The following is a 13,314-nucleotide window of genomic DNA, read 5'->3' as shown; positions in this document are numbered from 1 at the left end:
ATCTGCTGTTGTTTACACTTTAGAGCTTGCTATTGGCTGTTGTCATTGCATAATTAATGAGTTACATCTGTGCAGGTTTTGGGAACTGTTTGGGGTGTTTTTAATGAACATTTAAAAGTCACTGGGGGTTATAGTTATGTTTTTAGTTCCGTTTAATGTTAATTATGTCGTTTTATGTTATGACAGGGTTTTTTTTTTTTTTTTTTTTCTTAGAGATACCATTGGTGAGTTACATGTGATACTGTTTGATAATGCTGGTCATCACAAAGCTTTTTGGAGTTCTGATTCAAGTGAATCAATTGAGTTGGTAATACAATTTGGTAAGTGTTTCTGTATTTCAGTGTTCATTCTTCCAAACACTGATGACATCTGCTGGTGAAATCATATGACTTGACCAATCGTACGTCACGTACTAGGGTTTCTGCAGGTTTTATGAAGGTAAATTTAAGACTTTAAGACCTTTTTAAGACCAACAAAAGAAAATGTAAGGAAAAAAAATCAAAGGGACTACAATACGGCAATATGTTCTCTAAGTATAATGTCTAGGGAGCACATGAAGAGTTGGATTTATAGCAACATTTCAAAGTACAAAAATGCAAACTGATCTAACTTTCTTTTTAATTCATTTTACATAAAGTATGTTAAGGCTTGAATACCTCTGCTTCAACCACTGGAATGTGGAAATAACTTTTACCTTCTGATCAGACCCATTGTATATCTATATTCCTCTATGACACTGCTGTTTCTCCTGAACAGAAATTAAACAACACCCTAAAATTTATGTCAAAGTCCTGAAATAAAATACAAGCAATCTCCATCAAACATGGAAAAACAAGAATTTATTGAAATACAATCTTGTCATAAAAACTAGAAGCTCAACAATAGGAGCATATGATTCTCTTTTCTTAAGAACCTCCCTCTGATTCTTCAGTTCAAATCTCTTGTCCTTGAAATGACCACAAACTATAAACAAAGGCTAGTTTTCTTTCTTTTGACGACAAAAGAATGCCCAAATCCATCAGCATTGCAAATACTGAGAATAATTAGAATATTTTGGACCAAAACATTACTTAATGTGTCCAAGTTGAACAACTTTCTTTGCAATTTCTTCTTCCAAATCCTCCTTTTCCTTCTGCTCATCTTTCAACCGTCTCCGCAGTGCATTTGATTTGCTAATGAACTGTGCCATTTGACTTCCGGACTTCCTTTCTGCCTCTTCAGCACAGAGGTCAGCATCCTTTTCCAGAGATGAACAAACATCAACCAATGTTTTTTTTTTTCTTCAGTTGCTGAATGTCTTCCTCTGCTGCCTTCCTCTTTTGACATTGCAGTTCATTGGCTTTTCTCTTTCTCTCTTCATTCAGGTGGATTCTGTATCTTGATCTTGCTGATTTAGCTGCATTCAGTAACTCTTTTGATAAAGGCACATTCAAAATTCCACCTGATACCCTGACATAATCACAGATCAGCCTGTGCATAACCACTGTGTCTTCCTTCATGTTGTATATTTCCACTTCCTTGTTTACAGAAAAACCCCTTTTGATCATTGCCTGTCCATGAGACAAAAGGAGGACTTTTTTTTTTTTGCAGAAGCTCCAAAGCTCATTGTAAGATCCACAGATGACACCATGTAAAAATTCATCAAGCCATTTGTTCATGGGACAGAAAGAGACAAAAGACTAGTTTTTAGCTTTAAGATGAAGTAGACTGCCAAACTGCTTAGTTGTTGTATGACCTGTACCAATAAATATAAAAGGAAAAAATAGTTTCAAATTTTAATATAAAACAAATTATAAATTATTACTATTGTTATTATAGTTTAAATACTCTACTCTTGCTGACCTAAACATTTAACTTTTCTACAAATGTGGCTCAGTAAACACAAAATACATTAAAAATATAAGTATTAAATACTAGCTGAGATCCCTCCCGGCAGCTGCTTGTTCTCAAGAAACTTCTCCACAAGATGTGTCATATACTTCTTACACATGTCTGGGTTTGAGTTCATTTGGTTTGGGTTCAAACAAGACATGCATCTGACCAAAGGATACTTGAGTGGGCTTCTTTCCTGCACTTTCTTTTCAACAATGTTTGAAAGGCAAGTCATGCAGTCCTTCCTAAACATCATTACAGTAAGCTCTCCTACTCTGCTGCTTCTACTTTGAAGAAGAGCCTGTTGAATTATACAATGCCTTTAGGACTATAAACACTACATTAAATGTTTCTTTGTCTTTAGCTATACAGTACCTTAAGGACAGAGGAAGCACCTTGTAACACATTCAATGGAAAGGAGGAGGCGAGAACCGGCTTAACAACATAAATAATATTTAATGATTAACTAAAACAAAAAGACACAACCAAACACATACAGGTCAGCTGCCTGTAATTCTCTCTCTGTCGCACTGCCGTCTCTGGTCGCCTTTATCCCTCTCGGGCTTGATCAGCCTGATTAGGGGCCGGGCGTGCAGAATCACGACCTGGCCCTGCCCTCTGCCCTGCCACACACCTATTCCAATGTCAACATCTTTAGGAGGGACCCAGGTCTGCACATCAGTTGCATCTAATCTGGCAAGTTTAACTGCGGAGACGTCCAGTAGCTCTTTTTTGACAAAGTGCCTTAGAAGATTCTGTGAAAAGACACATTACCAAGACAATATTGGATAACTGAATATTGCACAGATATATCTGTATATATTTCTACCAAATTTTCACCTTGAGTTTAAACAATACTGATGCAATAACTACATAATATTTTAATACATTTGTAAAGCAAAAGGCAGTACAAATTACCTTCAGTAATTCAGTTAAGTCTTTGTGTAAGAAAGGCATGACCGGCTGATCAGTTTGATACTTCTCCAAGAATGGTTGAAAGGTCCTTGACACAGCCATGAAGAAATGAAGCTTTGGAAGTATCAAGGGGTCCTCCCATGCTGTGCCAATGGTGTCAAAGGACGACGATCCAGGGTTTGGAATTTTCTTAGATTTGACTGCATCAACATATGTCTCCATGGATGGCCAAATCTCCACAGCTCTCTCAGCCACTGGTAAGTTCTCCAGCAAACGATGACCACAGAAGTGTAAAGGGAATATAGAAGAATTGGTCACATAACAAAAGTCTTCTCTTCTTGCTGGAGCACAATTAAACTGTGAATGTAAAGCCTTCAACAGTTTGTCTATCTGACATGATTTTGCAAAGTCACATTTGAAGGCATTGTGCAGAGTGTGGAGTCCACAACTTCCAACAACAGCAAGCTGTGATCCTCCAAACTGCTCCATATGTTCTTGCTGAAGGAGTTCAAAGAAGTTCCAATTTATGTTTGGCCCGTCCATTGATACAGACTCCATATTTCGTAAATTTAGTTTCTCCACACACTCCTGGAAGTAAAAAATCAGAATGACAACTTACTATAGAATGTGTCATAAAATGTTTCTGTCCTACAGACACCAAGCTATTCATATGGGCTATCAAAAAATAATGGATTGCTTACAGAAGTCAGCTGTCAAGAGTTTTTATAATTATCATTATGTTGGCTCGTCAATCCTTGGTATATAAGTACCAAAAGACTTGTACAAGGTTCAAGACTTTTAACATGTTCAGACCATGACAGAGCTGCACCATTCTGGATAAATTGGGCCTCGTGATTTAAAAAAAAAAAAAAAAAAAAAATAGTGATCACAGTTCTTCTATGATTCTGAAGAAAAAAACATTAGACAACTAAGCAAATTAACATGTAATACTAGAGGTTCTGACAAAATTGTAATTGTTTCAGTCTAAAAATTATTTATTAATTTGTTGAATGTATGATTCAATGACTCACTCATTAAGGCTTCACTTGTTTCATTACTGGATGAATCAGCGTGTTTGAACGAATCTTTTGAATAAATGAATGACAAATAATTTTAACAGTCACTTGTCGCCACCCACTGGCCTAATGATGTAATGATATAATCTTTATTTGAAGCATCTAATTACTTTGAAAATGTGATTTACTGAATTTTGATCGCGATGGTGTTTATATCCTAACTATAAACTTTTATCCCAGTACTTTTATTATTTGAATGATTGTAACACAGAAAAAAGAAACTGTGTTTGAAAAGACTGTGAAGCTGTTTCATACATGTCAACTGCTCTCTCTGGATCTGAATGTCCGTTTGAATCGAGATTGCGATCTTTTAATGTGCAGCTCTAGACCATGATTTGTAAAACACACTGCTTTTTTGGCAAATATACCTTTCCTAGTTACAATTATTGTTAATATGAGTTCAGACAGTTACAAAATCAAATCATAAAAGCTGACAGGTTAAGAGATTGCGCATGCATAAAACTCACCATAAAATTATGAAGTAAATCCTGAGCTGTAGCATGTCCAAGGAACTGAGAGCCAAAATATAGAGACTGAACGCAGTCACCAGTCCAGTGGTGAATATGCAGATCCATCTGTTTGTTGTTGGTACTTCTGTTAAGGCTCTCGTGGAACATAATCACAAAAGAGTCTTTGCTCACCTCTGAAATCAACTGCTGTATAATAAATGGTGCTATTCCAAATTTCATCAAGTAACCCGTTTTATCTTTTCCACATGAAAATGTTGCTGCCAATTCTGAATCAGGAAACATAACACGAAAGATATTTTCGATTTGTCGTTTGATTTGTAGGAGTGTTATGGGCATACTGTACGCATTGCCCATAACACTTCCAACTTCAGTGTTGATGTGCTGCCAAATACAACCCTTAAGTCATTTTGGTTGGGTGTTTTTGCAGCGGGAGATTCGTGTGAGGGAAAGTAACGGCGGGAGATTCATGTGTGGAAGAAACTGTCGCAGCAGGAGATTCGTGTGTACATGAAGCTTACACACTATTTGTATTTGTTGCAGTTGAGTCTTGAGAAAAATATTGTAAAATGTTAGAAGTCTGTGCGACACTTTCTTGCTGTTTGTGTTTGGTGCTGGCTAAGTGTGATTCGACTGCTTTTATCCCCATCATACTCAACTGGAAATTCTTTCGATATGTTGAACAATAAGCTTGATAAACATTCTATGGTACAGACTATAACCATCCCGCAAACCTTTTGTCTTTTGTCCATTTAGGCTAGAATAAACATTTCCCCATTTCTCCAACGTATCTATCGGCCGTCCAATCGAACTACATTTCTAAATAGCGCAATTTAGAAAAGGTTCATCTGCGCATGTTTGTCAAGTTCTTCTTCGGGTGACTGACAGATGAAGCAGCACATACCGCCATCTACCGCATATTGTTCAATGAATACCGAGCGATCTAAGCCGTGTGGCACAGAAATTATGCCTTCTCTTCACTTTAAAATGAAACGCAAGAAGAAAACAATCCCTCACCAATTTAATGCCATGACCATATGAATTTAAGATGTAAGCTAAAAGTATATCCCCCTCCCGCGGTATTGCCATTGAAAGTGATACTTACTAAAGTTCAGCACTATATTTTACACTGAATGGAAAGTTTTCATTCATATTTTAAAAACTATCGGCCAATTAATCGGCTATCGGCCTGTTTCCCCAGCTTAGTTATCGGTAACACTATCGGTCGACCTCTAATAGACACACGTCCTCAGGGCAATTCTTAATGTCTCCAGTTGATTGGAATTCTTAATTATTGCCCTGATGGTGGAAATGGTTTTAAATGCTTTAGCTATTTTCTTGTAGCCACATCCAATTTTATGAAGCTCAACAACCTTTTGCCACACATCAGAAATGTATTCTTTGGTCTTACCCATTGTGATGGATGGCTAAGGGAATTTGGCCTGTGTTACCTCATATTTATACCCCTGTGAAACAAAGTCATGGCTGAACAATTTCATGTTCCTAGTCACCCAGATGTACTAAAAATGTAAAACTAAAATTGAATGGAAATATACTTCAGATATATTTAACTGTGCCAATAATTGTGGCAAACATGTTTTGGAGAAAAATATTTAATTATTAGATTTTTCCCTCCTTTCAATTAGTCTACTTCAATTAAAGGTTAGATTTTTGTGAATATTTTGAATGAAAGGTCAAAAGGATTAACAATAAAGACATTTTTCACAGCCGCCTTTGCTCATATTTACCAAGGATACCAATATTTTTGGCCACAACTGTATATTTATATGGATTTTCAGCCCCCTAAAAAAATTATTACAAAGCAATTACCACTTGTTAACCAACAAAATATCTTGACTTGTCTTGACTTTTATATAATGTCAATCTTAAAGTTCTGGTTAAAATTTAAATTGAAAATTAATTCTGGTTTAATAGTATCACTTGCACCTCAAATCTTCTTTATTGAAATATAATTTGAAATTTGATGTTATTGCAGTTCCATTCATGACATTCTTTGCTTTCATTACAATTTACTGTGAGGTGACACTTCTACCACAACCTTTCCCAGGTTCTTCCCAGCGTACATGTAATCTACAGCTCTATAAACTGATTCAAGCCCCATAAAATGACCCTCTGGGTCCAAATCGCCCATGTCCACCTCACAAATCAGTTTTCCTTGAGCGAACATTTCTTTCAGGCTGCTCAACACTTCTCTATAGTCTGACATGAAATGAGGTAAGAAGAAGCCAGAAACGGTGGCAGATTTTTGCAATAGTTTAACTGGTAATGTACCACCTTTCACTGGCTGCAGTCCTGATGCACTCTGATAGCCTGATATAAACCCAATCACTATCAGTCTGCCCAGGATGGCCATATTATTCACTGCCAAGTCAAAGATTCTGCCACCTATTGACTCATAAACCACATCCACACCGCGTGGATACTCTTTGCGTAGTACGGAGCCCAGGTCCTCCATCTTATAGTTTATGGGGCGATCGCAGCCAATGGTCTTCAGAAAGCCGGCCTTCTCATTGCTGGAGCATGTGCCTACCACATGGCAACCAGCCATTTTGGCAAACTGCACAGCAAACTGTCCTGTACCGCCAGCAGCAGCGGTAACTAATACCGTCTCCCCTTCCTTCAACTTTGCCAGTCTCTGTATGGCGATGTGGGCTGTGGCGGCACTCACGAGCAGAGTCAGGTACTCTGGCCTTGCAGTGCATATGGCTATAGCTTTTTTGGCAGATACTACAGTGTACTCAGCAAAGGCTCCTTCACCAAAATAGGCCACAGTATCACCAACAGTGTAGCGGGAGCTGGCACTCAGGCCCAGGCCAACCACTGTACCAATTCCCTCAAATCCTGCATCAAATGGTGGTCTCACTGAGGGGTCGTAGCGTCCTGCTGTATAGTTGATATCAGAGGCATTGATGCCCACATATCTATGAAGAAAGAGCAGATTCAAGAGGATACGTGATTAAAAGGGATAGACAGATTAAAGAGGATACATAGCATTGAATAATAAATATGAGAAACACTAAACTTTTATTAAAAATTACAATTTTTATAATAGCATAATACTCAATGATTTTGAGTTCAGTCATGAAACTCTACATGGCACAAGCTGATAGTTCTTGGAACATGTAATCTGTTAGGCAGTCGGCTCACACACTCCATAATTGCTCTGTCATTTTAAGGTAAGCAGGTCTCACTGCAGTGCGCTACAAGTTTTTTTTTTTTTTTTACTGAAACCCTCCTCCTCACCAGCATCACCTGTCTAGATCTGCTTCATGGGAGATTGTCTGCAGGGCTGTGCAATATGGACAAAAAATAAATCATACTGCCATATTTTGATAGCTATTGTGATTTTAATTGCGATTTTGGCAAATGTTTTTTCTTATTCATAAATTTAACATTCAAAAGCTGCTTCAAAATGTCAGTGTTCAAAAATATATTTCAGGAGGGAAAACAATCATCTTTGCTATAGGTCAACTGCAGGTGATAGATGATAGCTTCAGGTCTTTCTTTATTCCTTTTTCTTTTTCTATATTCTTTATTCACTTTCCCAATTTCTGTTCTGTTCATTTACTGGTACCTTTTTTGCGCACACCATTTTTGATTAGCGAGATCACATCAGTGTGCAAGATGTGCACTAATTAGAATAGTGAATTAAACATCATAGAATTCTGAGTAAAATTTAAGCTGGCTGCGGTTTCGAAATAGCACATGCTGATAATGTGATTTATTGATTACTAGGGGTGTAACGGTACACAGAAGTCACGGTTCGGTATGTACCTTGGTTTTGGGTTCACGGTTCGATACGAGTTCGGTACAACAGGAAAAAGCAACAAATCCCTAATGCTAGGTTTCTTTTCATTTATTTTGAACAGACGGTAGTGCAAATTACAGTTTGGTAGTTGGTACAGTACAGACTCCTTTAGTGTATTAAGCACTAAGCAGTAAACAGAATGCACTCTTGCATAGGCCATATTTTTTTGTAGGGTTGATAAAAAACAAAAGGTATTTGATCAGCTACAAAACTGAAAAGCATCTCTTGTGTTATAAAAGTACAAAATAAATAGAATAATGAAAAATAAAACTTGTGCATTAGGAGAAGCCATTCTTGTTTTGGATTGGTGCATAGATGGTCTCTTCTTCTCTTTTTCCTGTTGTGGCAGTTAGCAAACAGCGTTGCATTACCGCCTGTGCCACCTTCTGGATTGGATTGTGGATTGCCTGTGACTGACTCAGATGTATTCTTTGTCTGACTGCATGCACCAAACCGTGACGTCAGTACTGTGACGGTTCGGGACGAATACATGTACCGTTACACCCCTACTGATTACACATTCTTCTATTGTGATTACTGTAACTGCATAGACCTAATTGTATGCATGTCTAAAAAACTGCCCAACTTTATCATCACTACATTGGCTACCTGTTAAATTTTGTATTAATTTTAAAATTCTGTTAACTACTAACAAAGCTTTGAATGGTCTAGCTCCACAGTACTTAAGTGACCCTCTATCAAGCTGTATTCCATCACATTCACTATGACTGCATAATTCTGGCCTGTTAATAATACCTAGAATATCAAAATCCACATGAGGTAGATCCTTTTCGTATTTGGCTCCTAAACTATGATCCAGGTTATCCATCTTCCTAATGTGGTTCGGGACACACTCTCTCAGTTTAATCTAGACTATAGACTCCTGTTTTCAGCCAGGCATACACCTAATTTATCCATTAACTCATAGTTATGCTGCATTAGTTAGGTCTGCTGGAACCGGAAACACTTTCTCATATTCTATAATCCTGTTTTAAAGTGAATGGCATCTACGCTAATATTATTCTATTTGTTTCCATGTCTTAATCTTGGGATACATATCCTTATGTTACCAGTGCCTGCCAGATCCAGCTCCCACTGCTACGTGTTGCTGAGCAAAGTAACATCCTGTAAACATGTAAACGTATACAGGATAAAACTTACCGGTGTTTGTCGCACTGTCATTCTTCATATATTCATCGTTCATCATATATTCATCATTCATCATATATTCAGTGTAGTGACAAATGCATACATTATTCATTACAATCAATCAATACTCTGTGAGCATTTGTGGCACTCTGAAAGCAATATTCAAGTAAAACAATGAGAACATGCTACGGGCAATTATTATTGAAAGCTGAATGTGACAAGATACACGAAGCACGCATTAAAACTAACACACGTTTGACTGAAATCACAAGGATCAATATAGTTGGCACTGCATCAACTTTTAATTTAAGTCTCTCTGCAAAGCCTGCGTCGAACTGTGTCTTGTTTGAAAAAGAATCCACAGTAATATAAAGCGAACAATCAAACACTGTCTTACTGTCCGATCCGGGACCGAAACGCCAGCCACTCTTTAATGTTAGGATCATTAGGAATCAAATGCAAAGAGTCTATTTTTCCACAACCTGGCACTGCAAAACATTTTGTAATCTTTGCAGGCATCTCTAACCTCTTGTTGCACCAATAATCCCTGTGTTTATCCCTGCCGCGCCAACACTCATCTCATCACCGCCAAAGAGGTGATGATGAAGTAGGCATTGACCTGTTTATGCTGAGGCAGACTTGTGCTGATGTATTCATCTCTATTACGTAATACAGACGAGGAAGTAGAAAACGAGTCGTTTAGGAATATTGGTTTCAATAAAGCCTTTTTTTTTTTTTTTGGACTAACGAATAAGTTTTGAGTTCTGAAATTTACAGTGTGTTTTTATAGTACTATGACCTCTTATATGTCAAAAGATCAAAGAAAATTTAATTTCTCAATTCATGACCCCTTTAACCAATCTAAGCACTTATATTTGTGAATCAACATCCTGGAATAAGTCTCAAAAGTTATTAAAGTGTAAAAAAAGCCTTGCCATTTATTTGCATATTAAATTACAGATATAAATTACCAGTGTGAGTAATGTATTGTGAGCTTACAAAACAGTGTATAATTTTAAAAAGTAATTGTGAGAATATCGATGCTGTTAACTAGGGATGGGCATTTTGATCATTTTGTCTACTCGAGTACTCTGATTAATACTCGTCAAGTACTCGAGGGGCAATGACATGTAAATAACTGTATATATAATAACATGTCTGAAAAACGTCTTTGGCTGCTGAATTGCGTCTTGTTGTTCCAGTGTATCGTCTATTCATTTTTATAGGCTATTATAAAATAATCTGTTACAAAATGCACAAAAGATTGCATAATCAAAATATAATGCATCATATTTTGTCATTATGTGAAGGTTCGCTGCCCAACTCAATGAAAGAATGGGCACAAAGCACGTCTGTCTGTTCTTCCTTCAGGTTACCGTAGTAATCTTAGTAAGCATGCACCCATTTTTTTTGTGACTGTCTGAACAGTCTATTATCAAATCACTTTCGGTTTTGAAGACGCTGCATTCTGTTCCATTTAGCTGCGCTCTGTCTAGCTGTTTGAAACACTTGCCTGCTGTATATGCGTTGAGTCCACTGCCACACGCCTGGTGTGTCTCCCCAAGTGTTCGCTCCTGTGGGGAAAGCCGCAATGCTCCGTATTGTTGCTGCGATAATTCATGAAGCATTCCATTCAACTCTGAGAGTCTGAATTTCCACTTTTCAACTGGGGAAAGTGCAACGGAATGACACTTTATGTCGGACTTCTAACTTGGAATTTGGTGCGGAAATCTTCAACTCCCATTTCGACGAGATGCAGTGTTACAGTGTGTGTAACATCACTTAGGGCAAGGAGGTTTACAGACAAATAGTCGGCCGATATTAGCCTTTCACCGATATTTCGGTATCGGCGTATATTTTACCAATAAGCGCCAATACGAAAACTTCTTTTCAGAACATATAATGCAGAAAACAATGCTTTAGAATTGGTGTCATAGCGTAGTTTGTCCAGCAGAGAGCGCTCCGACTCCATTGTTTACAGAGCTGACTCTGAGCTGATGGTGGCTCTGCAGACAGGGTGGAGTTGAGCGGTGTCTCTGTAAGTTAACTAGTTTGTGAAATACATGCTGGAAACTTAATAAACAATGACCCCATCATTTTCCCTTTTCAATATAACTAATATAACATTAACCATGTCCCTGACAACCATGTCACTCATGTCTGTTTGCTGTTAGCCAGCTATAGTTTGTCAGTGCAGTCAGTAATGTAGCAGATTGAAAGGTAAACATCAGAGCATCTTTTTGCAGCTCAGCAGACAACAGTGAGATGTTGATTTCATGCTATGTTGTTACCTAGTTGGCGAGACACAATGCTGGAAAGTAAAATAAACAACGTCCGTCTTTTACTCTCCGTGACAACGAGCTTATAGCTAACTAGCTAAGCACGTAGCTACTTTCATTATTGTCAGCTGAGTGGAAGCTAATGAGTAAACATGTATTCACTAAACTGTTTTGTTCAGGATTCACAGTTTGGTACCCCCTTCAACTGAACAATTCCAGTTGTTGCATTTACAAAATGTAATATTTAGAAGTCTGGTTTTCCACCGCTGAAAGTTTCCCCTGAACTTGTATAGCAGAATACTGTGTAACACTGCTGCCGCTGTTTATCTTGACTTGGCAGTATTAATATAGTCAGCATTTGACTGATACTAAACCGTACTGATGTTTATTTAGCTATTTATTTAGCTATTTATTTTATTTGTATTTATTCTTTATTTAAATGGTCAGCATTTGACTGATACTAAACAGTACTGATGTTTATTTAGCTATTTATTTTATTTTTATTTATTCTTTATTTGATGATCAGCAGCGGAGTAAGGGGTGAAGGGGAAGTGAACCCAACAACTGTCTGATTCAAGTCAGTTTTATTTTAATAATGCAGTTATCAGCATCAAAGATACTCACAATTGCTCGTAACAGAATGCACAAATAAATTATATACTGTTTTGTAAGCTCACAATAGATTACTCACACTGGTCATTTATACCTGTAATTTAATATGCAAATAAATGCCAAGCCTTGTAGTCCGTATTGAGAATATTTTTATGTTTTTTACACTTTAATAACTTTTGAGACTTTTTCCAAGACGATAATTTACAAATATAAGTGCTTTGATTGGTTAACACACTTACTTTAGGGATGGATGGATGGATGGATAGTGTTTGTGTCTGGGACAATCAATGTAAACCACGTCTCTTACAAGTCCCAGTCAGAGACACCGCACATCACCGCATATCTCGAAACACTCATGTTAATAAATGCATGCAGTGCAAACATTAATTTTTTTATTTATTTTTCTCCCCAAATTGGAATGCCCAATTCCCACTATTTAGTAGGTCCTCGTTGTGGTGCAGTTACTCACCTCAATCCGGGTGGCGGAGGACAAGTCTCAGTTGCCTCCGCTTCTAAGACTGTCAATCTGCCTCCGCTTCTGAGACCGTCAATCCGCGCATCTTATCACATGGCTCATTGTGCATGACACCGTGGAGACTCCCAGCACGTGGAGGCTCATGCTACTCTCTGCGATCCATGCACAACTTACCACGCACCCCATTGAGAGCGAGAACCACTAATCGTGACCACGAGGACCTCCCTAGCAACTGGACCAATTTGGTTGCTTAGGAGACCTGGCTGGAGTCACTCAGCACACCCTGGATTCGAACTCACGATTCCAGGGGTGGTAGTCAGCGTCAATACTTGCTAAACTGCCCAGGCCCCCTGCGCGAACATTTAAAAGGTGTTGCCTTTGAATGAAAGCCTGTCCTGTCCCTCTGTCAGCAACGGGGGGAACTCGCGTCACAGTGCTATCAACTCTTTCAACTGACTGATGGCGCTTGAGAGTTTAAAGCGCTGGTCACATGCATGACAACGACTCACTTATCAAAGGGTAAAGGCCACACCTTCTCATGAATAATATCGAGAACACCCATGATGTAGATTTGCTGAAAATCAATGGAAAGCCTAAACCACGTATGTCACAACCTTTGATGTTAAGTGTGTTCGACTTC

The 13,314-nt window shown here is 38.1% G+C and overlaps 1 protein-coding gene across 4 annotated transcripts in view; it reads right to left on the bottom strand.

Moving 5' to 3' along the window:
* Positions 1-820: 820 nt before the first annotated feature.
* LOC127453886 (prostaglandin reductase 3-like) overlaps positions 821-13,314 on the bottom strand; it is a 37,403-nt gene continuing 24,909 nt past the window's right edge. Inside the window, exons 2-5 of one of the 4 annotated variants that reach the window (XM_051720638.1) lie at positions 4,331-7,272; positions 2,791-3,375; positions 2,507-2,627; positions 821-1,735 (exon numbers count right to left, since the gene is read on the bottom strand). In XM_051720638.1, the coding sequence (XP_051576598.1) occupies positions 6,354-7,272 (919 nt within the window). In that variant the 3' untranslated portion in view covers positions 821-1,735; positions 2,507-2,627; positions 2,791-3,375; positions 4,331-6,353. Of the gene's footprint in view, positions 1,736-2,308; positions 2,628-2,790; positions 3,376-4,330; positions 7,273-13,314 lie in introns of those variants that run through there. The other 3 variants (XM_051720636.1, XM_051720637.1, XM_051720634.1) reach the window with 3 other exon arrangements.

Source organism: Myxocyprinus asiaticus, chromosome 16 (assembly GCF_019703515.2).
Source record: "Myxocyprinus asiaticus isolate MX2 ecotype Aquarium Trade chromosome 16, UBuf_Myxa_2, whole genome shotgun sequence".
Lineage (NCBI taxonomy): Eukaryota > Metazoa > Chordata > Actinopteri > Cypriniformes > Catostomidae > Myxocyprinus > Myxocyprinus asiaticus.
Note: the sequence above shows the minus strand (reverse complement) of the source record. Positions and strands in the feature narration are given on the sequence as shown.